At 39.7% G+C, this 27,148-nt stretch overlaps 1 protein-coding gene and 1 pseudogene across 1 annotated transcript in view; one reads left to right on the forward strand and one right to left on the reverse strand.

Annotated features, from left to right (window-relative positions):
* The window catches only part of CCDC191 (coiled-coil domain containing 191), a gene marked incomplete at its 5' end in the record, with an annotated part of 80,414 nt that overhangs the window by 39,486 nt on the left and 13,780 nt on the right, over window positions 1-27,148 (forward strand). The window contains 5 exons of the mRNA XM_007469531.1: window positions 879-1,324; window positions 2,133-2,245; window positions 5,031-5,113; window positions 5,868-5,969; window positions 24,417-24,560. Of these exons, the coding sequence (XP_007469593.1) occupies window positions 879-1,324; window positions 2,133-2,245; window positions 5,031-5,113; window positions 5,868-5,969; window positions 24,417-24,560 (888 nt within the window). The remainder of the gene's footprint in view (window positions 1-878; window positions 1,325-2,132; window positions 2,246-5,030; window positions 5,114-5,867; window positions 5,970-24,416; window positions 24,561-27,148) is intronic.
* Window positions 8,137-17,392, reverse strand: LOC103082647 (ATP synthase F(0) complex subunit B1, mitochondrial-like; annotated as a pseudogene).

The following is a 27,148-nucleotide window of genomic DNA, read 5'->3' on the forward strand; positions in this document are numbered from 1 at the left end:
AAATATTATTAGGTAGCATTATTCTTATATAATGCAGATATCTGCCCAGTGATCGTGGGCTTGCAAATATTTCCCATAAATAAATTGTTTGGGAATAGCTGGATTAAAGCTGTATGCTTTAATCTAGGCCTTGATCCTGAAATAGACAAATACCCTGTGATTAATTTATTGGTGGCAAGAGAGACACTGAAAGAGCTCTTATTAAAGAGCTATTGTTAGGGAGGGTGGGAGGGAGAGAGACGCAAGAGGGAAGAGATATGGGAACATATGTATATGTATAACTGATTCACTTTGTTATAAAGCAGAAACTAACACACCATTGTAAAGCAATTACACTCCAATAAAGATGTTAAAAAAAATAAATAAAAATTTAAAAAATAAAGAGCTATTGTTATTATTAAAGAGCTATTATTGATTTGTAAAGTTATTCCTTAGTTTTCAAACATTCTTGAGAAGCAGTATATACTTTGCCACAATATTTTCAATTTCCTGCAAAATTCAGGGTCAATTAGTGCAGATTAAATTCCTGGAATATATATCTGGAGTAATCATGCCTAATTCACAAACAAACTATCCAAATTAGATATTTCTAAGAGCACATTTTTCCGATTCCAGATATCCTGGCCGTGGAAGTGGTTCATATGATTGTACCCACTCTCCCACCAGCTTCTGTGGTGAGCAGCAGGGCACGTTCTAAGAGTGACTCACGGGGCTAAGGCTGGTGGCTTCTGAGATGGCCAGGCCAGGAGCACAGGGCAACTCTGGCTGGGGTGCAGGGCAGTTGTGCCATTGAACAGAACAGTGCTGACCAGGTAGAGTTGGATCTCACCAGTACAGTCTTTAAATAGCTGAGCTATCACACGTTCCTTCTCTCTCAGGCGGCTGCCGTCCCCTCTTTGTGGGAAAAGCCTCCCTTGGGGACCAATGGTTATGTGCCCAGCCCCCACCTAGGAAGACCAACAAAGGACATCTTGCAGGTTCCCCTCCAGAATGTCCCTCTGGATACATCTGACAGTAAACCGCACAAGGCCCTAGATGTTGAGCCCTCCCAACAGCCTGGCAACAAAGAGAAGCTCAGAATCAGCAGCCAGAAAGCAGAACCTATGTGCATGGGTCATTTCCATAACCGCCACATCTTCCAGCAACAGCTGATTGAAAAGCAGAAGAAGAAACTTCAGGAACAGCAGAAAACAATTCTGGAGCTGAGGGAAAACCAGCGGCTGGCAGAGGCCCGGCGGGCAGCAGGGCATGCTGACACACAGAGCTGCCTGCTGTCAAACCCCAGAGAAGATGAACGAAAAAGAACCTGCCAGGTGCTTCCAAAGTATGTCCATTGTATCAGAACACTCTTTGGACTCTTTATTTGGGGTTTTTTACTTTGTGATCGAAAGGCTCCTGAACTTTACCCAGTGTCTGGACTCTATAATTACTCCTTTTCTTTTACTGTGCACTCGCAAAGCAGAGAAGCCCCGTGCATGGTGATTGGTATGTGACAGGTACCAAAATGTATTTAAGGCAAGTTGCTGCCTATAAGGATCCCGTTATATAGTTAGCATTTGTATGGTGGCTGCCTTTGTCTGAGGAGCTCTGTCTATACTATAGCAGTACTATACCAGTAAAAGAGAAAAATGCTTAGTTGCTCTAACTCAATTTCTGGATTTCTGAGTATGTTTAGGGCTGAGAACCAGGTCAGACAATATCAGGTCCAAATGGAGCAGCCCTTGGTTATGGCCAGTTACCTAGCTTAAGTCTGTAGTTGTTTGAGATAAAAGTAAATATCTTTGAGCCTAGAATTAGAGTCCAAATTTCTCAAAAGCTATTTAAGATGGTTTTAGACATGCTTGTGACATACTCAGTATGTGTGATAAATGGTAGGATAAGAAGTGGGTGATGTATTGATTTGAAGCATGGGATGGGAATCAGAGCGCCTGACTCACATTGTAGGCTCAGGCCCATCAATCGACCTTTCCACGCCTCATTACACCAATTTATTGAATGGGTATAATAATACATAGTTATCTCAGAAAGTGAGGATTAATTAAAGTTTGTAAAAGGTGTTGAGTTCCTCAGGTGCAAGGGCTTTGAATGAAGCTCGTGATTGGTCTGAATTCTGTTCCTTTTTTTTCCCGCAGTTCACCTGTTGCTTCCCCTGGGACTGAAGGTAGTAGAAGTGACTCCCGAAGTTCTCTGTCTGGACCCAGAAGGAATCCAAGGCAGCTGATGGCACCCCATCCCATACTGAAAGGCAGGGCTGTCTTGGTGGGGCCTTGGTTGTGGTTATCTTTCCTCTTGGAGTAGAATGTGTTGGGACTGAATCCTGGCAACTCTTGGGTTTTGAGACTCGGCAGAACCTAGTCAAAGTCTAAGATGGGTAGACACATGAGAAGTGGATACACCAGAGAATGCCACGACTTTTTCCTACCCTTTTTGCCAAACTTTCTGGTCTTCCTAGCCAATACAAAAACAAACAAACAAAACATTGCTGAAAGGTTTAAGCATTTTTCTGTAATTTGAGATTTGGATTGTGATTTTAGAAATGGGACAATTACACAAATAAAAAAATTCCACGTAGCTGCTAAGAATAAACCCTGATAAAGATCACCTATCACTGTACTTTGTTAACATTAAAATATTGATCAGTTTACAGCAATCCACATCAAGTTATTACATCATTTTATAATGGGTTGTGCCTTGATGATAGGCTTTTTGAATGAAATCCACAAACCAGACATTTAAAAAAACATTTTTTTTTTATTGGGGTGTAGTTGTTTTACGATGTTGTGTTAGTTTCTACTGTACAGTGGAGTGAAGTAGAGTTCCCTGTGCTGTACAGCAGGTTCTTATTAGTTATCTATTTATACATATTAGTGTATACATGTCAATCCCAATCTCCCAATTCATCACACCCCCTGCCACTTTCCCCCCTTGGTGTCCATACATCTGTTCCCTACATCTATGTCTCTATTTCTGCCTTGCAAACTGGTTCATCTATACCATTTTTCTAGATGCCACATATATGCGTTGATATATATTTATTTTTCTCTTTCTGACTTACTTCACTCTATGACAGTCGTTAGGTCCATCCACGTCTCTACAAATCAAACCAGACATTTTAATAACATTCTTGATGTGTATAGAAATCATTATTTAAACCAAACTATACTATGAGAAGAGAAGTATTCCTTAGAATCCCCCTAGTGAATCTGCCAGTTGTTTTTACTCTGTACTTAGTCATGCACTGAACATATGTTTATATGAAGTGGTAGGCAGTTTGACAATTACACCGTGGTTTGTAAATCTGATTTTTCATCTACGGTAAGATTGCTGCCCTAACAGGAAGTGATGTTACCTGAAGGACACTGTGCCTGAAGTCCATTCCTGTTAATGAAGAAATCAGCCATCTTTACATTGGCTGTCTTCCAGGTCAGCAGTTTATGCCCTCTTTGTCCACCAATGAGGATGCTCAGGAAATGCCCAGTTTGGTGTGATTATTTTTAAAAAATTATTATCCGGTCAAAGACTTTGCATGTTTTAGAACACCTGGTTACTTTTCAAGTAGTCTTTAATGACTGGCTCTAGAAAAGATGGAAAAAGGCCATATTACCACAGACTCTGCCTCTCGGGGCTCTCTCACTTTACTCCTCTAGTCTATTTCTGCCCCCTTAAAGAGAGTCTCATTCCTGCCATCTGTGCCAACCCCACTGTTCTTTTTCCAGCAAAGCAGACACTTAATATCTGTAAGAAATAGCCTGGCGAGTTTTTTGTTTATTAATTCTTGAAACTTGGACTTAAATTTTCTTCTCTGTAACATAGCACAAGGAACCGAAAGTAACCATTGGCTGACTTAGGTGAGCAGAACTTGATACTCTTCCCACCCATGCCCCCCTGCCTATGAAACCCCAACTGGTGACAGAGTCGTATTGTCAAGCCATCTTGCACATTTGCTTGTTTTGGATGGATATTTAATAGACTGTCAAGAACAGGAGTCTGACACTTGAATTCATTCAGATGCCAGTTCTTCAGATGCCTAGTACAATTCCATTTCCTGTCCATCTGGATATCCAGGCCTTAAAGCTAGTTTAAAAATGTAATCATTATGACCCCAAACTTCAGTTTGTTTGTTGTCATTGTTGTTACATATACAGACATATGTATAGTGACTTAGGAAAAAGTAGCAAACTCAGTGGGATTTGAGGAGTGATTCTATTCTCAGAGTATTTGTTAGATGTAATTAAAGTTTTCTACATTCATTAAAAGAATTATCAGATTAAAATTCTGGTTTCTGGGTTTCACATACTAAAAGTATCATCAAGACAGATTATCTTGTTTAAACCAGTGAACAGTTATTCTAATAGAAATCTGAACAAAAACATAATTAATCTGCAAATTGTTCATCATTGCTGAGGATGAGATTGTAGGTCTTAAACTTGTAGGGCGTGTGTGTGTGTGTGTGTGTGTGTGTGTGTGTGTGTGTATACCTACAGTTTTTGTAATTATATTTTTTTAATTTTATTTATTTATTTATTTATTTTGCCTGCTTTGGTTCTTTGTTGCTGTGCACGGCTTTCTGTAGTTGCAGCAAGTGGGGGCTACTCTTCGTTGTGGTGCACGGGCTTCTCATTGCGGTGGCTTCTCTTGTTGCAGGGCACGGGCTCCAGATGCATGGGCTTCAGTAGTTGTGGCACGCGGGCTCAGTAATTGTTGCTTGCAGGTTCTAGAGTGCAGGCTCAGTAGTTGTGGCACACAGGCCTAGTTGCTCCACGGCATGTGGGATCTTCCCGGACCAGGTCTCGAACCTGTGCGTGCCCCCTGCATTGGCAGGCGGACTCTTAACCACTGCACCACCAGGGAAGCCCTGTAATTATATTTTTATATAAATTTTATGCACACACATATATTTCTGAGATTGTGAACATTCAACTTAAAAGAAAACTTTTAACAATAACACTAAATTTTACTATAAAATGGAGACATTTCTTTTGCAGCATTCCTTATATTTTTTATATTGGAACTGCATTACTATTTTCTAGCCATGGAAGAGAGAGCAGTTCAGCGAGCTGAACGTAGGCGGATCTTGGCAGAGAGGAAGAAAAAAAAAGAAGAGGAGAAATTGGTAATAAATCAAGAATGCAAATTGAGGCAAGGAAAAGGATTTGTGTAGGTCTTTATTAAAAAATGAAACCTAGCTTGTTTCAGACCATTAAGGCAATAGTGTAACACCAACTTTGGCTATGGCTTTTTGCCTCCCGGCCTGAACTCTGTGATAATTTTAGGAAAATGAAGGGGAAAAACATCAGCATCATTAGTATAGCAGGAAGGAAATATTATGAAAGTTGTTGGGAGCTGTGGCAACTTAGAAGCTTTACACATAACCAAGACCAATGTGTTACAGGTAAATATCCAACCTGATAAGTTTACAAAGGGGAGTAATTCTTATCTTCCAAACTTTTGACCTGGACTGCCAGAAGTAAATTTTGTACCTACTAAGAAAAACTAAATAGTTCTAACCACTTTGGGGTTTTTTGGTGAAATGGAAGCAAAATTTTCCTTACGCTATATATAGTTTGGACTTAGTATTTCATAAATGAAAATAAGAACTAAAAAGTAATCATTTTGTAATGAAAAGTTAATGGTCTTATTCATGCTTAGTCTCATCTTCCCAAGTAGAAGAGAATTCTCTTGGAGAAACATTTAGGTTACACTACTGACCACCTGCTGGTCAGGCTTTCTACTTTTAACACAAAGCGCAGGCTTCTTCCAGAGACTGGGCGAGCACTTTGGTAGATACTTGACTTTCCTCAACATAAAAGATCTTATTTCCACACAAATTGAGGGTTCTGATTTTTACAAATTCTAATCTTGATCAGGCCCAGTTAAAGGCCCAAGAGGAGGAGCGTCGGAAGAGGGAGGCCGAAGAAAAGGAGGCTCAGCTTGAGAAAAAACGAGAAGAGAAGAGACTGAAGAAAATGGTTAGTAGTTTCTATTTGGTCAGCCATCTGTCCTTTGAAGCCTGTTGTGTGCAATCCTGTGGTTCTGTGCACCTTCCCTTAGGAGAACTTCGGTCTAGAACACTCTTCTCTCGCCTCCACCCTTTCTCTACCTTATTTAATGAAAACCTATTCATTCCTCAGATCTTAGCTCAACATGGTTAGCCTTTCCTGCCTTGTCCCACCCTCTCTACCCAGAGTTAGTTTAGGTCCCCCTTTATGGACTCTGAGTATATCTTCTTCAAAGTACTACCAGGGCTTATAATTATGTATCTGTTTCTTGATTATTTTATTCATTTCTGTATCCCCAACTAAACCGTAATCTCCCTAAGAATAAAGGGAGTGCTCTGATGTTACTCACTATTGAACTGGCTAGTGGTAGAAACTCAGAAAATCTACTGAATGGATGAAAAATGAATGGACAAACAAATGAACAAATGGAAGAAAATACAGAAGTAAGAGATAAAGCTCTTACTTTCAAGGTTATTAAATTCTAGTTGGAAAGATAAGGCCTAAAAATACACACCTGTCAGAGAGAATATAGTACAAGCATATGCTGTCCTGTGCCTCACAGACCCAAAGAGATCAAGAGAGTTATATGAACAGGGCTAGATCCATGAAGATTTTGGAGAAATCAGAAGTATTTTCATAGAAGAGGGATTTGAATTGGAAACTATTAGTCAGGGTTCTCCAGTGAAACACAACCAATAAGATATATGTATGGGAAGAGATTTATTATGAGGAACTGGCTCACAGGATTATGGAGGTGAGAAGTCCCAGGAGCTGCTGTCTGCAAGCTGAAGACCTAGGAAAGCTGGTAATTCCAGTAATTCCAGTCCAAGTCCAAAGGCCTGAAACCAGAAGAGCCAGTGGTATAAATCCCAGTTCAAGGGCAGGAGAAGACCAATATCCCAGCTCAACAGGCAGGCAAGAAGCAGAAAAACAGGCAAATTCCTCCCTCCTCTGCCTTTTTGTCCTCTTCAGGCCCTCAAAGGACTTGATAATGCCCACCCACATTTGGGAGGGCAGCCTACTTTACTGAGTCAACAGATTCAAAGGCTAATCTCGCCTGGAAACAGCCTCACAGACACACCCAGAAATGTTTAATCTGGGAACCCTGTGGAACAGTCAAGTTGACACATAAAATTAAAATCGTAAGTCCACGCCTTATCAACTTGGCACCCATATACATCTCCCTAAACCATACCTAGTCTCCAAATAAAGATAACAACAAGATCATAATTCTGCCTAACATGATACAACTATCCTGCATACAACTGAAAATGAACACCCCTTCCCCAGAAGAGGAGGTAAAGTCCTTGAATGATGTTTATTCTTCTCCTTGCTAACCATGACACAAAGTCAATACGTCTTATGTTACATGATTAGGGAATAAGAGTGGAAAGAAAACAAGATACGTATACACACAAACATATTCATAGCAAAATAAGAAGGGAATACTCATGACCATTACAGTCTTCATTTCTGTAACCGGTCAAGTCGATGTAGCTGGTACTTATAGTTACCTTCTTCCACTACCCACTCTATCCTTTGTCTTCAGCAAGCATCGCTGCTAATCATGGGATGACCTGAACCTTCACTCCTGAAAGGTCTGGCCCATTAGTAGTCCAGCATGGATTGGGTTGTAGTTTTCCTTTCACCTTAATCACAGGGCATGGTAATACTAAGAGACACCCTAAGGGGTCTCCTATAGTCCAGGCATACTCTTCCTCACCTCCATTGTGGAGTAGTAGTCCTATTGCCCCTAGTAGCCGGGGTCAGTCACCCCAGCCATCACTTCCTTTTTTACCTGTTGATTCAGAGGCATGAGGCGCCCACAGTGATAAGGTGGCGTTCTTTCCAGTTCAGTGGAATCATTTTATGTCTCCTTGTGGAAGCATTTCCCCATTTGGAACCAAGACCTCTAGGCCAACAGAACATAAATTTGTGGGAAAAGAAGCAAAAATTTTGCTAGTTATAGTGGTGCCACTCCCACTTCCACCCCTTGCTTCCTGGACCCCATGAATACTGGCTATGGGAGAAACAGTACCATGTACTGGCTGCTGGTCCAGAGCATATACAGACTTCCAGAGAACCTAACCCCAGACCTACAAGGTACTGCCACCTAGCTGGTGTTGCAGCTGAGTCTTCATAAGGCCATTCCACCATTCTGGCAAGCCAGCTGCTTCAGGATGGTGGGATACATGATAAGACCAGTAAATTCCATGCATATGGGCCCTTTGCTGTACTTTTGCTGTAAAGTGAGTTCCATGATCAGAAGCCATGCTGTGTGGAAATCATGATTGTGAATAAGGCATTCCGTAAATCCAGGGATTGTCTGTAAGTCCATGGATGGTAGTTTTGGCAGAAATATTACAGGGAGGAAAGGCATATCTGTATCCAGAGTAAATGTCTATTCCAGTAAGAATAGAACATTGCCCTTTACATGATGGAAACAGTCCAATATAATCAATCTGCCACCTGACAGCTGTCTGATCAACCTGGAGAATGGGGCCGTATTGAAGACTCTGTGTTAGTTTCCCCTGCTGCTGGTAGATTGGGCACTCAGCATGGCCATAGCCAGTTGGCCTTGGTGAGGGGAAACCCATGTTTCTGAGCCCATGTATATCCTCCCTCCCTGCCACCATGGCCACTTTGTTCATGAGCCCATTGGGCAATGACAGCAGTGGCTGGGGGAAGAGGCTGACTGGTATCCACATAATGGGTTGTCTTTTCCATGGAGCAAAGGGCATTTATAACTCGTCCTTTGCTAAATCAGCCAAAGAAATCTCCAGAAACAGCTCAGTTACTTCCCTTAAAAACTCCCTGAGGGGGGCTTCCCTGGTGGCACAGTGGTTGAGAATCTACCTGCTAATGCAGGGGACACGGGTTCGAGCCCTGGTCTGGGAAGGTCCCACGTGCCGCGGAGCAACTAGGTCCATGAGCCACAACTACTGAGCCTGTGCGTCTGGAGCCTGTGCTTCGCAACAAGAGAGGCCGCGATAGTGAAGAGGCCTGTGCACCACAATGAAGAGTGGCCCCTACTTGCCGCAACTAGAGAAAGCCCACGCACAGAAACAAAGACCCAACACAGCCAAAAATAAATATAAAAATAAATAAATAAATAAATAAATAAAAGATTTCTATTAAAAAAAAAAAAAAAACTACCTGAGGGGTTCTAAGCGAACATTTCCCCAACATGTATTCTGTGTAATCCTATATAAACATGTATCTGTTCCCGAGATATTAAGTAGTTTTGAGAAAATATAAGTTCTGTGGTCAAAAAAATTTGGTAAATGCTTGTTAAAAATATCAAGTTAAACAAGTTTCATTATTAGCTGCCTTCTCAGAACCTTTAACATCCTACCAGGTATTATGAGTCTCCAGAAGAGGGACAGTGTGCCAAGCAGTCACATATGGCTGACCAAAGAACCCTTTTTATAGAGCAGCCAGCAACATCTCATGAAGAACTGGGGGCATGCTACTGTAAAGAAGTGAGACCATTTTAAAAATACACAGTACAGAACATTTCTCCTCTCGTATCTGTTCATTGTAGAGCACCGGAGAAATACAAAAAAGACGGGGCAAAAAATCTATGAGGTAACTACTCTTAATATCTTAGAATACTTACTTCTGTTCTTTTATCTCGATGCATTTCTCTCTTTTAATAGTTAAGTTGATAATTTGTGTGTGTAGGTGTATGTAGTTTTTAAGCTGCTTTTTTCATTTAGGACTTTATCTTGAGTATTTTCACTTGTTATTCAGAGTTCTTCAAAACCTTTTTATTTACATGCTGAAGGCCATTTTTTTTTAAATAGCCTTTTTATTCTGAAATAATTTGTTTCTCTATTCCTCTGTTAATATTGCTTCCATTTTTTAGCGATTATGAATAAAGCTGCTACAGACATTCACATGTAGGTTTTTGTTTAGACATAAGTTTTAAATTCACTTAGGTAAATACCTAGAAGTGTGGTTCCTGGGTAGTATGCTAAGTCTGTGTTTAACTTTGTAGGTAACTGCCAAATTCTCTTCCAAAGTCGCTGCACTGTTTTGCATACCCACCAGAAATTTCCTCTTGTCCCACATCCTTGTCAGCAGTTGTTATTGTCCTTTTGTTTGTTGGTTTGTTTGCTTGTTTTTTGCATTTTAAACATTCTAATAGGTGTGTCATGAGTAGTATCTCATTGTGGTGTTTATTTGCATTTTCCAAACAACAAATAATGTTGAGCATCTTATTTGTTTACTTGCCTTCTACATGTCTTATATGGTGAAGTGTCTGTTCAGATCTTTTTGACCCATTTTTCAATTGACTTATTTCCTTATTGATTTCCTTATTTTTGGGGGGGGGGGATTTTCTACATAGTCTACCATATTGTCTGCCAATAAAGGCAGTTTATTTCTTCCTTTCCAATCTGTATGCCTTTTCTTTCTTTTTCTTACCTTATTGCACTAGCTAGGACTTCCAGTGCAAGGTTGAATAGTACTGAGAGAAGATATCCTTGCCTTAGTCCAGATCTCAGGAGGAAGATTGAGTCTCTCACCATTATTGTCATATATGTCATATATTTTACTTTTATATATATTATAAGTACCCATCACCTTGTCACTGTTATTGCTGTACAGTTATATTTCAGTATATTTAAAAATAAGCTGAAAATTATATTTTACATTCATTTCTGGTGCTCGTTATTTCTTTGTGTAGGTCTAAGTTTCTAAGCTATGTCATATTCCTTCTGCCTGAAGAATGTCCTTTGACATTTCTTAAAGGGTTGGTCTACAGGTAATGAATTCCCTTAGTTTTTATTTGTTTGAGAATTCTTTATTTTTCCTTCATTTTTGAAGGGTATTTTCACAGGGTATATTGATAGAATTCTGGTTTTACAGTTTTTTTCTTTCAACACTTTAAAAATGTCACTCTGTTGTCTGCTTGCTTGTCTGGTTTCTGGCAAGAAGTTTGCTTTAATTCTTATCTTTGTTCCTTTATAGATATCGTAGTCTGCTCAGGCTGCCATAATAAAATACCACAGGGCAGGTGGCTTAAACAACAGAAATTAACATTCTCACAATCCAGGAGGCTGGATGTCCAAGATCAGGGTGACAGCATGGTTGGTTTCTGGTGAGAGCTCTCTTCCAAGCGGGTAGAAGGCCACCTTCTCAGTGTGTCATCACACATCCTTTCCTCGGTGCATGTACACAGAGAGGGAGAGAGACAGTGTGTGAGCTCTCTGGTGTCTCTTTTTATGAGGACACTAATCCCACCCTTAGAACTTCATTTTACCTTAATTACTTCTTTAGCAGCCCCATGTCCAAATACAGCCACACTGGGGCGGTGGGTCTGGAGGGGAACAAAAACATTAAATCCATAAGAGTAGGTACGATGGGTTTCCTCCAGCTGCCTTCAAGATTTTTTCTGTCTTTGGGTTTTAGCAATTTGAATATGATATGTCTAGGTATAGTAAGTTTGTTTGTTTGTTTGTTTTCCTTGCTTGGGTGACTCTAAGTTTCTTAGGTATGTGGTTTTGTGTCTGTCTGTAATTTTAGGATATGTTTTACCCATTATTTCTTCAAATATTTTGCCTGCCCCATTTTTTCTTCTCCTTCTGATATTCCAGTTATGCTTGTATTGCATTGTTTGATATTGTCCCACAGCTCTTCAATGCTCTGTTGTTCTTTTTTACTCTTTTTTTTCTCTTTGCTTTTCAGTTTATATAATTTCTGTTGCCCCAACTTCAAGTAACCTGATACTTTCCTCAGCTGTATCAAGTCTAGTGATGAGCCTATTGAAGGCCCTCTTCATTTCTATTACCGTGTGTTTTTGATTTCTAGCATTTTCATTTGACTCTTTATTATAGTTTCCATATCTCTGCTAAAATTACCTATCTAATCTTGAATGATGACTGCCTTTTCCATTAGAGCTTTTAATATTATCATGTTATTTAAAATTTCCTCTCTGATAGTTCCAACATCTTTCATATTTGAGTGTTGTTCTAATGATGGCTTTATCTTTTCAGACTTTGTTTATTTCTTGTCTTTTAATATGTCTGATTTTTTTGTTGTTGAAAGCCAGACGTGTACAGGGCAATAGAAACTGAGATAAATGGGCCTTTACTGTGGAGATTTGTGTTAATGTAGCCAGGAGCTGGGCTATGTTTGAAGTTTGTTGTTGCTGTGGTTACCATTGTTGAGGTTTGTTGTTGCTATGGGCACCACAGACTTCAGTGTTCACTAGTGACTTTTTTTTGGTCCTCTCTTTTGGCTTTAGGTCTTCCCTTTGTGCTGTTCCCTGAGAAAATCTGTCTCTTGCAATCCTCCAGCGGTACTTCTCTGTTATTACCAGAGGTTTGCTAGCGTGCTGGTGTGGTGTGGATGAGGGGAGCATTCTCTAACGTTCTCTTTGGAGTGCACAGTATTGGCCATTGGGAAGAATTTCTGCTCCTACTCTAGGGGCAGAGCTTTTCCCTGCCCCTGTGTTCCCTTCTTTCAGTATCCACTCTCTTGGTCTGTGACCTCAAAGCCCTTCCCTCTGTGAGGTTCCTTCTTCACTTGAATGAGATAGGGAGGCTGGTCTGGGCAGAGTTCCCCTCCCCCAGCTGCAGTGGCATTACACTAGTGCCTTCAGGTGGCGCTGCTTGCAGATGAAGCCGCGAGGAAGAGTAGGGGCAGATTTTGCAGTGGTTGCTGTTCCTCTCCCGCAGCTATTACCACGGTGGGGACTTTATCCAGATTTTCCCTGATCCTCTCTGTGAGAGCCTGGTGGAGTTCCTAGAGCAAAAGGTAGGAACCTCCCTATGACCGTGACCCCCCAGGAGCTTCACCCTTCTCGTGCCGGCCCATCCTTGGCCTTCAGCAGTTAGCCAGATTTCTAGCTTAATGATCTTACTGGCTCATGGTGTAGGGTAGCTTCTGCTTCAGATAAGCAAATGCTTGGGTGTTGTGTCTCCCTGAAGGTGCCTGTCTCCAGATTTGGGGATGGCTTCAGTTCTCTGATTGGTTAATTTGTTATCTGTCTGTCCAGCTTGTTTCTTGCTGGAAGCAAACTGCTTATACAGAGCAAGAAGGATGAGAAATAAGAAATACATTACTGGCCAATAGGTTGTTCTGTTTCTCTCACTATCCAAGCCCAAATCTTTTCTTTTTTATGAAAGGTAAAATGTAAGTTCAGTCTACAACAACAGACAAAAAGATTTTGTCACATAGACTAGTTTCCATTTAGTAAATCAGCTGTTTGTAGCTGTCTCAATTGAGATGGATGCATTTATAGACTGACTTGTTTGAGCTTTCTTTGGGAGCAGCTTTAGATCTAAAATGCACGTGGCAATTGTCTCCTTTTGCTTCTGAGCAAAGATGCTCTGCACAATGTGATTTTCTACCCAGTTTATCATGTGGTTGTATTCCTTTTGATGCATCATTTTCTGCCCAGGTGATTCTTGATCTCCTATATACTTTATATAGCCATTACCAGTAAGCAACCTCCCAGGCCATAGCAGTGTTATTCTTCTGAACATCAAAAAAGTTAATGACACTTCTCAACCAGTGCCTGCTGTGGCTTGTCCAAATCAGTTGCATCCTGGATGTGTCTGATGGAAGCCTGCTTCCTGTCTTCTAGTTGGGCTGTTTTTGCTCATTAAGTTTATCAGCAAATTGTCCGACAGAGGTACCATACTTCTTTCTAATTGCATAGATGAGCAACCCTACTGTTGATAAAGGTCTCTAGCAATCACATATATTTCTTTGGGTAGAAAACACAAGATCAGTTCTGTGATACCAGTTTTAGGATACAGAACTGGAAGAATTCCTCAGGGATAAGCCCATGACAAATTTGTCCTCCATATTAAAAAAAAGAGGTGGGAATTCACCAGAGGTCCAGTGGTTAAGACTCCATGCTTTCATTGCCAAGGGCGTTGGTTCAATCCCTGGTCGAGTAACTAAGATCCCACAAGCCGCGTGGTACGGCCAAAAAATAAAACCCCAAAAAACAAAACAAAACAAAGAAGAAGTGGGTCAAGGTCTAGACATGGCTGCCCTCTGTGAAAGATTCTTGTCACCTGCAATTTGCCTGTATCTACAAGTACTGCATTCTTCAGAGAGGGGCCACTTAAGCAATGGCAGAAGTACCACCTATGGCAGCATGGTCAGTGATGCTCCAAGTGGTGGCTTAATGTCCCTGTGACCCTGACAGGATAGCCTATCAGGTGCAGCAGTAAGATGGCCAGTCACAGGTCTCACACAATGATCTTTTGAAGATAATCTAAATTCCTTTTAACATCCCATTGCTTTATTTTTATTAAAAGTATTCTAGAAATACTTACCAGGCAGTAACTTTTATGGCTGTGTAAATATGCTTTGTATTAATAGACAGTTGATGAAGTTTATGGTGGAAAGATAAATGTATCAGAGAAGACCAGGCAAGATTTGAAGTCTTTCATAATTGCTTAGCAAGCATATTTGTTCATTTAACAAATATATGTAGAGCATCTACTATGTGCTAGGCATTGTTCTAGATATTAGAGAAGTGGAGAAGGCAGACAATAGCCCTGCCCTCATAAAGCTTATATGCTAGTGGGGAAAACAGGCAATAAATAAGATAATAACTAAGAAGTGGGGGGGGGGTATAATGGGGAAAGCAAGATGGGGAAAGCCTCTCTGAAGAAGTGATATTTGAGCTGCTAGATGCTGAGGAGGCCTCTATAAGGTCCACAAGGGCAGGTTAAGTGTGAGATACCTATTAGACATCCAAAGGAACATGTCAAATAGGCAGTTGAATATATAAGCCCGGACATCAAGATTGTAGTAAGGAACCTGGGATCAAAAACATGTCAGTGTTTTTAATGCTCTGGAAGTGAATGAAATCAACTTGGGAGACTGTCTGGATAGAGAAGAAATATTAGGATCCAGGACTAAGTCCTAGAATATATGAATAACTACTCAGAGGATGAGGAACTAGTGAGGTAGAAAGCATACCAGGAGAATTGTTTATTGAAAACCTGAGAGTAAAAAGTATTTCTGGAAGGAAGTGATGGTGTTTAACTGGGCTAAATGCTGCTGGGTTCAATTAAAAAGAGGACAGACAAGTGAAACTTCGATTTGGCAACATGGAGATTATTCATGACATAGACAAGAGTGTTTTCAGTGGACTGCTGGGAAGGGAGCCCATATAATAGGGGTCACATGTGGTCAAAGAAGGATTTTTTCTTTTCTGTTGGCAGTTGGTCTTTTGAGTGTTCTTTTGTTTTTTAAAAGGTGGGAGGTATCAGCACATATATGCATATTGATGGGAATGATCTAGCAGCGAGGGAGAAATTCATGATACAAGAAGGCAAAGACTATAAATTACAGGAGTGCCTAACTGGGAATACGTTCCAGAGCACAATGAAAGGGTGGCTTATAATGGATGGAAGGCAGAGTGTGGGAATGGTGTCGACTGCCCCATGTTCTTCTTAATTCTTGCTGTAATTCCTTGTCTTTCTTTCAAAGCAGTAGTGGTGGAGATATATATATATAGATATATATATTCAAATGAGCCTTATTTGTTGCATATTGTTTGTTCAATAATTTAAATCAGAAAGATACCCTGATTTGGGGTCCCTTTTTAGCCTGAGTGAATTATGCTCTGTGAAACCCTAGCTGCATAGATCCCCAGTATAAGTGCCATCTCAAGGCAGACAGCATCATTTCATGTAATCCTCCCAATAAACCTTAGATGCAGGTGTTATGGACATTTTCCATACAAGGAAATGGAAAATACAGTAATAGTAATGAAATACAGCCAACTCTATTGAGGAAACCTTAATCAAGGGAGGAAATACACATTTAAAGTAAATTGCTGCATATGAATACAAAACTTTGGCTCAAGCAGATATCTGATTTATTAAATGTTTTTCTTTCTATTTTTCCATGGAAAAGTATACTTTTAAAAAATCTACAAACAATAAATGCTGGAGAGGGTGTGGAGAAAAGGGAACCCTCTTGCACTGTTGGTGGGAATGTAAGTTGGTACAGCCACTATGGAAAACAGTATGGAGGGTCCTTAAAAAAAATAAAACTAGAGCTACCATATGATCTAGCAATCCCATTCCTGGGCATATACGCAGAGAAAACCATAATTTGAAAAGATACATGCACCCCAGTGTTCATTGTAGCACTGTTTACAATAGCCAAGACATGGAAGCAACCTAAATGTCCATCAGCAGAGGAATGGATAAAGAAGCTGTGGTACATATATACAGTGGAATATTACTCAGCCATAAAAAAGAATGAAATAATGCCATTTGCAGCAACATGGATGGACCTAGAGATTGTCACTACAGAGTGAAGTAAGTCAAACAGAGACAGACAAATACCATATGATATCACTTATATGTGGAATCTAAAAAAAAGGGTACAAATAAACTTACCTACAAAACAGAAATAGAGTTACAGATGTAGAAAACAAACTTAATGGTTACCAGCAGGTAAGGTGGGGGTGGGATAAATTGGGAGATTGGGATTGACATATACACACTACTATATATAAAATAGATAACTAAAAAGGACCTACTGTATAGCACAGGGAACTCTACTCAATACTCTGTAATGGCCTATATGGGAAACGAATCTAAAAAGGAGTGGATATATGTATATGTATAACTGATTCACTTTGCTGTACAGCAGAAACCTACAGAACATTGTAAATCAACTATATGCCAATTAAAAAAATTTTTTTAAATAAACAAATAGGCCATTTTCCCCCACAAACCACATGAAAATGGTTTTCCTTAAGAGCCTACGACACCAGCTATAGAGTTGTAATTCTAGGAAGATAACTTAGGTGTGTGTGTGAACAGGCTTGGCCGAGCCTGAGGGCTTCTCCAGACGCTTACTGTGTTAGATTCCTGTCTACAGGTTGCAACTGCTGACTCGATGCTACAGGGACATTTCACTGGATGTGAAAATGGCCAGCTTTCATTTTCCTCCCCACTTAACTCTTAGCTTCCTCTTGTTGGTCATAAGAAAATTCTCGAAAATAATTTTTCTGTCCATTCAATTCAATATCTCAACTGTCTGTAATAAAGATTATGAAGGTAATTTTGGTTGAATCCTTTAGAGAATATGTACATTTCATATTCATTGAGGAATGTGTACAGATAAAGGTAGTGTGGATTGGAAGTTCAGAGCAAATCTCCCACCTTAGAAATGTTCCAGTGCCCTCTCTCTCTCTCTCTCTCTCTTTTTTTTTCTCAGAGAAGACTCAGGCAATTAAGTAGCTTGTCAGAATCAGCCAATTCACCACAACCGTTTTCTTGAAGTGAAATTGTGGCAAATAAAAAGAAGCTTAAATTAAGTGATTTTTACTGCAGAGACTGACAACTACTGTGAAGACAGTCTGAAGTCTTTGCTTTTGCTCCTGTGACTTGCATAACAGCCATCACTAGACTTTTAATGGAGTATGAAGTATCTTTAAATTTGAATAGAATTATTCATATATAAATTTCTACCCCATGATCTAAATGAAGGGGCTATATTTCTACGTTTTCCGTAATAATAAGGGGAAAATACTGATTGCTCTCCTAACTGTTTTACTTTCTAGTAACTTGGTGAGATGTAATCATTTCTGTGAACAATGCTGAATAAATCCATGGATATGCATAGCCCTGATTCTTGCAGGATTCATGAGGAACTCTTCCTCACCCTCTTTGCAGAATTGTTTCCTTTTTTTTTAATGTTCCAGTGTTCTGTAACCATGATTAACATGCTGTTTAGTGGTTACATATTCAAATTAAAATAATTAGCTATTTGTTGAAATGAAATTCATGAGTTTTTAGGTCATTGCATCTTTTTTTTTTTTAGTTTTATTGAGGTGTGATTGACAAAATTGTAAGATACTTAAAATGTACATAAAACATGATGATTTGATATATGTAGGCATTGTAAAAGGATTCCCACTGGGTTAATTAATATATCCATCACCTCACATACTTTGTGTGTGTGTGTGTGTGTCTGTGTGTGTGTGTGTGTGTGAAGAATGCTTATTTTCTCCTCTCTTAGTAAGTTCCAATTATGAAACGTTAACTATAGTTACCGTGTTATACATTAGGTCCTCAGACCTTATTCATCTTGTAACTGAAAGTTCGTATCATTTTTCCAGGCCCTACCTATTTCTCCTACCTCAAAGGCACTGACAGTCACCATCCTACTCTGTTTCTACAATTTCAACCCATTCTTGTTTTAAGGTTCCACATATAAGTGATACCACTTAGTATTTTTGTTTTTCTCTGTCTGGCCTATTTTACTGAGCATAATGTCCTCAAAATTCATCCATGTTGTCAATAATGACCACATTTCCTTCTTTTTTTTTTTTTTTAAATAATTTTTATTTATTTATTTTTGCTGTGTTGGGTCTTCGTTTCTGTGCGAGGGCTTTCTCTAGTTGTGGCGAGCGGGGGCCACTCTTCATCGCGATGCGCGGGCCTCTCTTGTTACGGAGCACAGGCTCCAGACGCGCAGGCTCAGTAGTTGTGGCTCACGGGCCTAGTTGCTCCGCGGCATGTGGGATCCTCCCAGACCAGGGCTCGAACCCGTGTCCCCTGCATTAGCAGGCGGATTCTCAACCACTGCGCCACCAGGGAAGCCCCTCCTTCTTTTTTTTTTAAGGCTGAGTAATATTCCATTGTGTGTATCTATAGCACATTTTTTTATCCATTCATACATTGATGGATACCTACTTTGTTTCCATTCCTTGGCTATTGTGAATAATGTTGCAATAAACATAGGAGTACAGATATGTCTTTGAGACAGTGAGTTTGTTTCCTATGGATATATAATCAGAAGTAGGATTGCTGGATAATATGGTAGTTCCATTTTTAATTTCTTGAGGAACCACCATACTGTTTTCCACAGTCGTTATACCCGTTTACATTCCCCAACAGTGTGCAAGGGTTCCCTTTTCTCCATATCCTCATTAGCATTTGTTATCTCTTGTCTTTTTGATAATTGCCATCCTAACAGGTGTAAGGTGATAGCTCATTGTGATTTTGATTTGTGTATCCCTGATAATTAGAGATGCTGAGCACCTTTTCACATACCTGTTGGCCATTTGTGTGTGTCTTCTCTGGAAAAATGTCTCTTCAGATCCTTTACCCATTTTTTCAAATGAGTTTTTTGAAGTTTTTTACTATTGAGTTATATGAGTTCCTTATATATTTTGGATATTAACCCCTTATTGGATATGTGGTTGCAAATATTTTCTCCCATTCTATAGGTTGCCTTTTCATTTTGTTGATCGTTTCCCTTGCTGCTCAGAAGCTTTTTAGTTTAATGTAGTCCTGCTTATTCATTTTGGCTTTTGTTGCCCTTGCTTTTGGTGTCAAATCCAAGATTTTGATTACTGATTGAGTCTATAGTAATTAGTCTATTCAGATTTTCTAATTCTTCATGATTCAGTCTTAGTAGGTTGCATGTTTCTAGGGATATATCCATTTCTTCTAGATTATATAACTTGTTGGCATTTAATTGTTTATAGTAGTTCTTTTTAGGATTCTTAGTATTTCTCAGTTTTCTGTAGTAATGTCTTTCATTTCTGTCTTTTTTTTTTTTCCTTAGTCTAGCTAATGGTTTGTCTGTTTTGTTTTGGTTTTTTTTTTTTTAAACAGCTCTTAGTTTCTGTGATCTTTTTAATTGTCTTTCTACTCTCCATTTCATTTATTTCTGCTCTGATCTTTATTTCCTTCCTACTACTAACTTTGGACTTAGTTTGTTCTTCTTCTAGTTCCTTGAGGTGTATAGTTAGGTTGTTTATTTGAGATCTTTCTTTTTTCTTAATGTAAGCATTTAAACTTACCTCGTAGAACTGCTTTTTGCTGCATCCCGTAAGTTCTGGTATGTTGTGTTTCCATTTTCATTTTTGTCAGATAGTTTTTAATTTATTATTTTAGTTTTCTTTTGATTCCTTTTTTGACCCTTGGTTGTTCACAAGCATGTTGTTTAATCTCCACATATTTGTAAATTTTCCAGTTTTCCTCTTGTAACTGATTTCTAATTTCATAACACTGTAGCTGGAAAATATGCTTGGTATGATTTCAGTCTTTTTTAATTTATTAAGACTTGTTTTATGGCCTAACATATGATCTATCCAGAAGAATGTTCCATGTACACTTGAGAAAAATATATATTCTGCTGCTGTTGGATGAGATGTTCTGTATATGTCTGTTAATTCCATCTGGTCTAATGTGTTGTTTAAGTCCAATATATACTTGTTGATTTTCTGTCTAGATGCTCTATCCGTTGTTTAAAGTGGGTTATTGAAATCCACTACTGTTATTGTATTTCTGTCTATTTCTCACTTCAAAATGTTAATATTTGCTTTATATTTAGGTGCTCCAATGTTGAATGCATAAATATGTTAAATTGTTACATCTTCTTGATGAATTGACCTCTTTATCATGATATAATGACCTTCTTTGTCCTTGATATCATTTTTGGCTTAATGTCTATATTGTCTTAGGTAAAATAACTACCCCTGCTCTCTTTTGGTTCCTGTTTGCATGGAATATCTTTGTCCATTCCTTCACTTTCAGTCTCTCTGTGTCCTTAAAGCTGAAGTGAGCCTCTCATAGAAAGCACATAGTTGGGTCTTGTTTTTTTTATCCATTCAGCTACTCTGTGTCTTTTGAATGAAGGACTTAATCTATGTACATTTAAAGTAATTATTAATAGGTGTGGACTAGCTATTGCCATTTTGTTAATTATTTTCTAGCTGTTTTGTAGTTCCTTTGTTCCTTCCTCTCTTGCATTATTCCTTTGTGCTTTGATTATATGTATTTGTGCTGTGATTTATAAATATTTTGTATATTTACTATAAGTTTATGCTTTATGGTTACCATGAGGCTTACATAAAACATCTTGTAGTTATAACAGTCTATTTTAAGCTGATAACTTCAAATGCATACAAAAACTCTACATTTTTACAGTTCTCCCGCCATAGTTTATGTGTTGGTCACAATTTTATATTGTGTATCTATTAACAAGTTATTGTAGTTATAGTTATTTTTAATACTTTTGTCTTTTAACCTATACTAGAGTTTTAAGTGATTTCACTCATCACCATTACAATATTAAGAGTATTCTGAATTTAACTATATATTTACATTTATCAGTGAGTTTATACTTTCATATGTTTTCATATTACTTATTAGTGTTCTTCATTTCAACTTGAAGAAGGCCTTTAATATTTCTGGTAAGGCTGGTCTAGTGGTGATGAGCTGTTTCAGCTTTTGTTTGTCTGGAAAACTCTTTATCTCTCCTTCAATTCTGAAGAACATTTTTTCTGGAATTGAGTATACTTAATTGGCAGGGTTTTTTCTTTCAGCATTTGAATATAACATCTCACTTCTCTGGCCTACAAGATTTCTGCCCAGAAATTCCACTGATAGTCTTATACTATCAGTGTATAAGGAGTGCACTTATACCTAACAGGTTGCTTTTCTCTTGCTGTTTTTAGGATTCTTTGTCTTTAATTTTTGACAATTTAATTATAAAGTGTCTTGGTGTGTGTCTCTTTAGATTCATCTTATTTGGTACTTTTTGGGCTTCCTGGACCTGGATATCTGTTTCTTTCTCCAGGTTAGGGAAATTTTCAGCCAGTATTTCTTTTCTTTTTTTTATTTCTAGATTCACACCATTGTGGTCAGAAAAGAAATGCTTGACATGATTTCAACCTTAAATTTATTGAGACTTATTCTGTGGCCTAGCATGTGATCTGTGCTGGGGAATGTTCCCTGTGCACATGTTTCATGATGCAAGATTCTGGAAAGGGAGTGGTCAAAACCTTAAAAACGTGGTTATAATGAGACCAGAGCAAAATAAGAAGTAATTGGCTTTATAGAATAGGGTATACCAATGTTTCTGTATATTGTCATAGGTGTAGAGGTAGAGAAATATGAGACAGAGATGGAGATAAAGTACTTTTCCCTTTGAAACATCTATAAAATTTTATAAAAGAGCAAGTTGGGAAAACTCTTTTGCTAAGTTGTTTAATAAGTAAGAAAAGTGTTGTTAAGGAAGAGGGACTGGTTATGACAGAATGAAGGCATTGTTTAAAAGGCCAAGTTTATATGGATTTGCCTCTTTAATCAGCAGAATTTTGTGGTTAAAAACAGTTACAGATAAAGTACTACAGGATGGAGCAGATTTAGAACTGGCACTGGGAAAAGACTGTATCACTGAAGCCCAAGGGATTACAGATGCTAAGCATCTTTCCAGCTGCCTGACCATGTGAAGCTGAACTGTCCAGTATTTCTTTGAATAAGTTTCCTGCCCCTTTCTCTTCTCTCTTTCTGGGACTCCTATAATATGTTTATTCTCCCTTTGATGGTGTCCCATTAGTCCCTTAGACTATCTTCACTTTTTCTCATTATTTTTTCTTTTTGTTCCTCCAATTGAATTCCACTGCTCTGTCTATAAGTTGACTGATCTTTTTTTCTGCTTGATCTGGTCTGCTGTTGAACCCCTCTGTTGAATTTTTCAGTTCACTTATTGTATTCTTCAGCTGTATGATTTATGTTTGGTACTTTTGTATATTTTCTATCTCTATTGAAATTCTCACTTTGTTCATGCATTGCTCTCCTGACGTCAGTGAGCATCTTTATGACCATTATTTTGAAAACTCTATTGGGTAAATCACTTATCTCCATTTCATTAAGACTGGTTTCTGGAGGTTTATCTTGCTCTTTACGTTGGAATATATTTCTCTGTTTCTTCATTTTTCTTGACTCTCTGGGTTGGTTTCTGTGCATTAGATAAAACAGTCACCTCCGCTAGTCTTGACAGAGTGCTCACAGGCAGAAGATGAATCTCATCAGCCTGGCCCAGGCTCCTGGTTGTCTCTCAGAGCTTTGTCACTGCCTTTGTCCTTAGTAGCTCCCCGTATTTGAGTGTGTGCCAAGACCTATCGCTTGGGGTTGGAGATGCAGAGCCTGAGTAAAGGAATCCCTCTCTGCTGGTTCATGCTGTGTCCTGAGGGCTGACTCTGGGGCAGGTGCTTTCTGTGCGGCTCTTCGCTAATCCATGCAGCAGTCTCACCTGAACCTCTTTCCAGCTCCCAGAACCCTCTTAAGCCAGCCTGCAGGGCTGTAAATGAGGCAGGCTTCAGGGTCAGGCTAAGGGAAGACCCTCATGCTGGAGGCAAGGGGGCTGGACAGGGGAGACACTTGGGGAAAGCAAGCAGAAAAATCCTCGGCGCAGAAGTGGCTCTCTCTCCAGGAGCCGGGATTGGGAAGGAGCTGGTTTAGAGGCCGCGGCCTTCCCTATAGGGGCCTGGATCTCAGAAGCAGCCCTGTGCTTCTTCCAGCAAATTCTGGTTCCTGGTCAAAAGACAGTTGTCAAAAGGATCTCGGTCAGCACCTTGATACACCCTGATTATTAGAAGCTGTACCCTCAGGCAGCAGCTGTGAAAATACGTAGTTAAGCCCCTTCCAGGGAGAAACTAGATGTGTGTTTTTCCTGCTCCCTTTCACTGAGCCCAGGTGTATAACCACGGGGCTGGGTGGCCAGAGCGATTGGGGGGGGGGGCGGGGGGGGGTTTCTCCTGTGCCTGTTTAAAGCCTGCTTGTTTGCCGTAGTCCTATGGGACTTGGGAATGTAAGTTCCACTGGCTATCAGAGCCAAGCAGTCCAGGGGCCCATCCCACTCAGGTGGCAGTCACAAAAGTTAGCATGCAAAATGTGTGTACAAGCTCCTTTCAGACAGATGCTAGCAATCTGGTTTTACCTTTGGAGTGAGCCAGAGGGAGAAGGCAGAGGAAGTACCCAAAGTCTCCCTCATGCTCTGGAGAGGATCTCAGCCAGCTCCTAGATGCGTGCTAAATTAGAATCTGGACCCTCGGGCAGCAGTTTGTAAAGTATGAAGTCAAATCTCTTTCAGGGAAAGACTGGGAAATGGGCTTTTTGCCTGCTTTCTCAGGACTGAGTCCTGAGAGCATAGGAGTGAGTATAGGAGCATAGCCACAGTGAGTACTCTCATCCAATAAGACCTGTTTCTTTCTTTGCTATAGTCTTGTGTGTCCCGGGGATACAAGCCTTGTTGGTGTTTTGGGGGCCCATCCCTTGCTTGAATGGTTGTCTTTAAAGTTGGGGTGCTAGATGTGCAGTCCAAATCCTTCACTCCTTAGGAAGAAGCTGGGAGTTGGGAGTTCCCTCCCTATTACAGGGCACTGAGCCAGGGGTGGCGTTTATGGCAAGCCTGTGTCTCAGCCTTTCCTGTCAATATTTTTGATGTATCAATGTAGGTATTTTCTCATTCACTTGATGTGGAAAAGTCACACAGCTAGTTTCTGGATTTCTTTCAGAGGGAAGTGCTCCATGTGTAGCTATACATTCAGTGCATCCAAGGGAGGAGGGAAGTTCAGGAACTTCCTATGTCACTATTTTGGCATTTTTACCCATTTATTTTTTCCAGAAAGAACTAGAGAAGCAGAAGAGAATTAAGAGGAACCAGCAGCTGGAAGCAATAGCCAGAGAACATTATGAAAGCGTATTGCTAAGAAAAAAAGGTCTGGAGCCTTGGAAGAGACTGAGAATGCAAAGCAAGCAAAACCTCCAGGTATAGTGTCACACTCTTATCCCCCCAAAATCAGCAAGTGGACTTTAAAATAGGATAAACACCCAATGAGGCTTTGGAGGTCGTTTGGAGATTTAAAATTCAGAAAGATAAATGAATTGAGTGTGGATATTTACTTGTTTTAGATAAAAGTTTGAATTTGGTCTTCCAAGGCAGAGAAAGACTTCTGTAACTGAATAGGTTGGAAAAAACTAGAGTACATTTTTTATTAGAGACCTCCAAGGTAGGATGAATAGAGGCCTCTCTCAATTTTAGCAGTGTATAGCTATGTAATAAAGGAAAAATAATTACCGTAAGGTATACTAATCAGATTTCTGCTGCAATAAAGCTGCCTAACAAACAGCCCTGAAATATCGTGGCTTACAACTCAGGTATTTATTTCCCACTCACATGTTTGTGGGCCAGTTTAGATCAAATTCAGATCTCTCCACAGCCTCTTTCTGGCTCCAGCTGTTATTCAGGGCAAGCTTTCACCTGGCAAATGTCTGAGATACAAAGGCCAAACCCAATTATGTAAACTTATATGAAACCTTGGCTTGTATCATGTCCACAGCAAGTCATAAGGCCAAACTCAAGGTCACTGAGAGGAGAAAGAGGCTCCATTTACTCCATTGGGAGATAGGATGAAATCACATGCAAGTGTGTGGGTGTCTGATCCTATTATCCGGAATAGTCATCCATTCTACCACACAGGGATAAATGAAATCAAATACCACTGAAATTCAAATTTATCCAGTGCACAGAACACGGCATTTAACTAAATGATCGAAAGCTCAAAATAGATAAAATGTTATCTTTAGAATTCTATTTCATAATAAGGTCAGTAACGCCTACCAGTTATGACCACTTTTATTTATACATCTGGTCAAGTTAATACTGAAAAGTAAGGCTAATCTGCTTGGTTATGAAAACCAGGATTAAAGATGAACAATAGGGGCTTCCCTGGTGGCACAGGGGTTGAGAGTCCGCCTGCCGATGCAGGGGACACCGGTTCGTGCCCCGGTCGGGTGGATCCCACATGCCGCGGAGCGGCTGGACCCGTGAGCCATGGCCGCTGAGCCTGCGCGTCCGGAGCCTGTGCTCCGCAACAGGAGAGGCCACAACAGTGAGAGGCCTGCGTACCGCAAAAAAAAAAAGAATATAAAAAGAAACAGGAGTTTGAGTTCAAAATGACAGATATAGGCCTTAAATATAGAAAAACCTAATTAAAATAAAAACAGGAGAACACAGATCTGAATCCAGCATTTCCAAATTTTCCTATTCATAAAACCATCTGGAGAGCTTATAAAAATGCAAGTTCCTGTTCCCACCTCCAGGTGTTCTCAGTAGGTCTGGGTTGTTGGCCAGGGGTCTGGGGGCGGTGTGTCAGGGAATCTGCATTTTTAAAAAGCCCAGGGACTTCCCTGGTGGTCCAGTGGTTAAGACTCTGTGCTTTCAATGCAGGGGGCGTAGGTTCGACCCCTGGTTGGGGAACTAGGATCCCACATGCCACATGGCGTGGCTGAAAATAAATAAATAAATAAACAAACAAACAAATAAGTAAATAAATAACAACAGTAGAATAAAAAACTATAATATTAAAGAAAAAAGAAAAGTAGCCCAGGAGATTCTGATCCAAGTAGTCTGAGCACCACATTTTGAGAATCACCTCTCTAGTTTGTAACAAGTGTGTTAGTTTCCTATGCTGTTATAACAAATTACCACAAACATAGTGGCTTAAAACACAAATTTATTATCTTAAATTTCTGCAGGTCAGAAGTCCAAAATCAGACTTGCTGGGCTAAAGTCAAAGTGTCAGCAAGACAGCTGCCTTCTGGAGTTTCCCAGGAGAGAAACTGTTTCCTCCTTTTCTAGCTTCTTAATGGCTGCCTGCATTCCATTGCCCATAGCCCCTTCCTCAATTCACTCTAATCTCTTACATTCATGTCACATCTCATATTGATGCTGATCCTCCTGCCTCCGTCTTACAAGAACTCTTGTGATTACATTTAGGGCTCTCTCGTATAATCCAGGATCATCTCCCCATTTTAAGATCCTTCACTTAATCACATCTGCAAAATCCCTTTTACCATGAAAGGTAACATTTACAGGTTCCAGGGATTAGTTTGTGGCCATCCCTGAGGGCCACTATTCATTCCTACCACACAAGATAATAGAATTTTAGAATATTAGTAATCCTCTCCTTCTCTTTCAATTTGTAAATAAGGGAACTGAGTCTTAGAGAGGAAAACTGACTTGCTTAAGGTCACACAGCACATTGGTTACAAAGCTAGAATGGAGCTCAGCAACCCCTTCCTCCAAAAATCCTGCCCAGTTCAGGCATGTCTTTTGTGCTGTGTAGGAATCAGAGGTATATGTAGATACCAACCACCAGCTGAAAGTTTAAAAAAAAAAATGAAGAAGTAAGAAAGTTAGAAAAAAAAAAAGAAAGAAGTAAAAGGAAAAGTTCTGGAGGACAGTAAGAGGAAGCAGTATCTTCTTCATCCATCAGAGCTGACATCCAGGAAGGGATAGAAAAAAATCAAGAAAGAAAAAGGGTCCAGTTAGACAGTTCCTGGCTTCTTTATAAC

Source organism: Lipotes vexillifer, unplaced genomic scaffold (genome assembly GCF_000442215.2).
Source record: "Lipotes vexillifer unplaced genomic scaffold, Lipotes_vexillifer_v1.1 scaffold2235, whole genome shotgun sequence".
Taxonomy (NCBI): domain Eukaryota; kingdom Metazoa; phylum Chordata; class Mammalia; order Artiodactyla; family Lipotidae; genus Lipotes; species Lipotes vexillifer.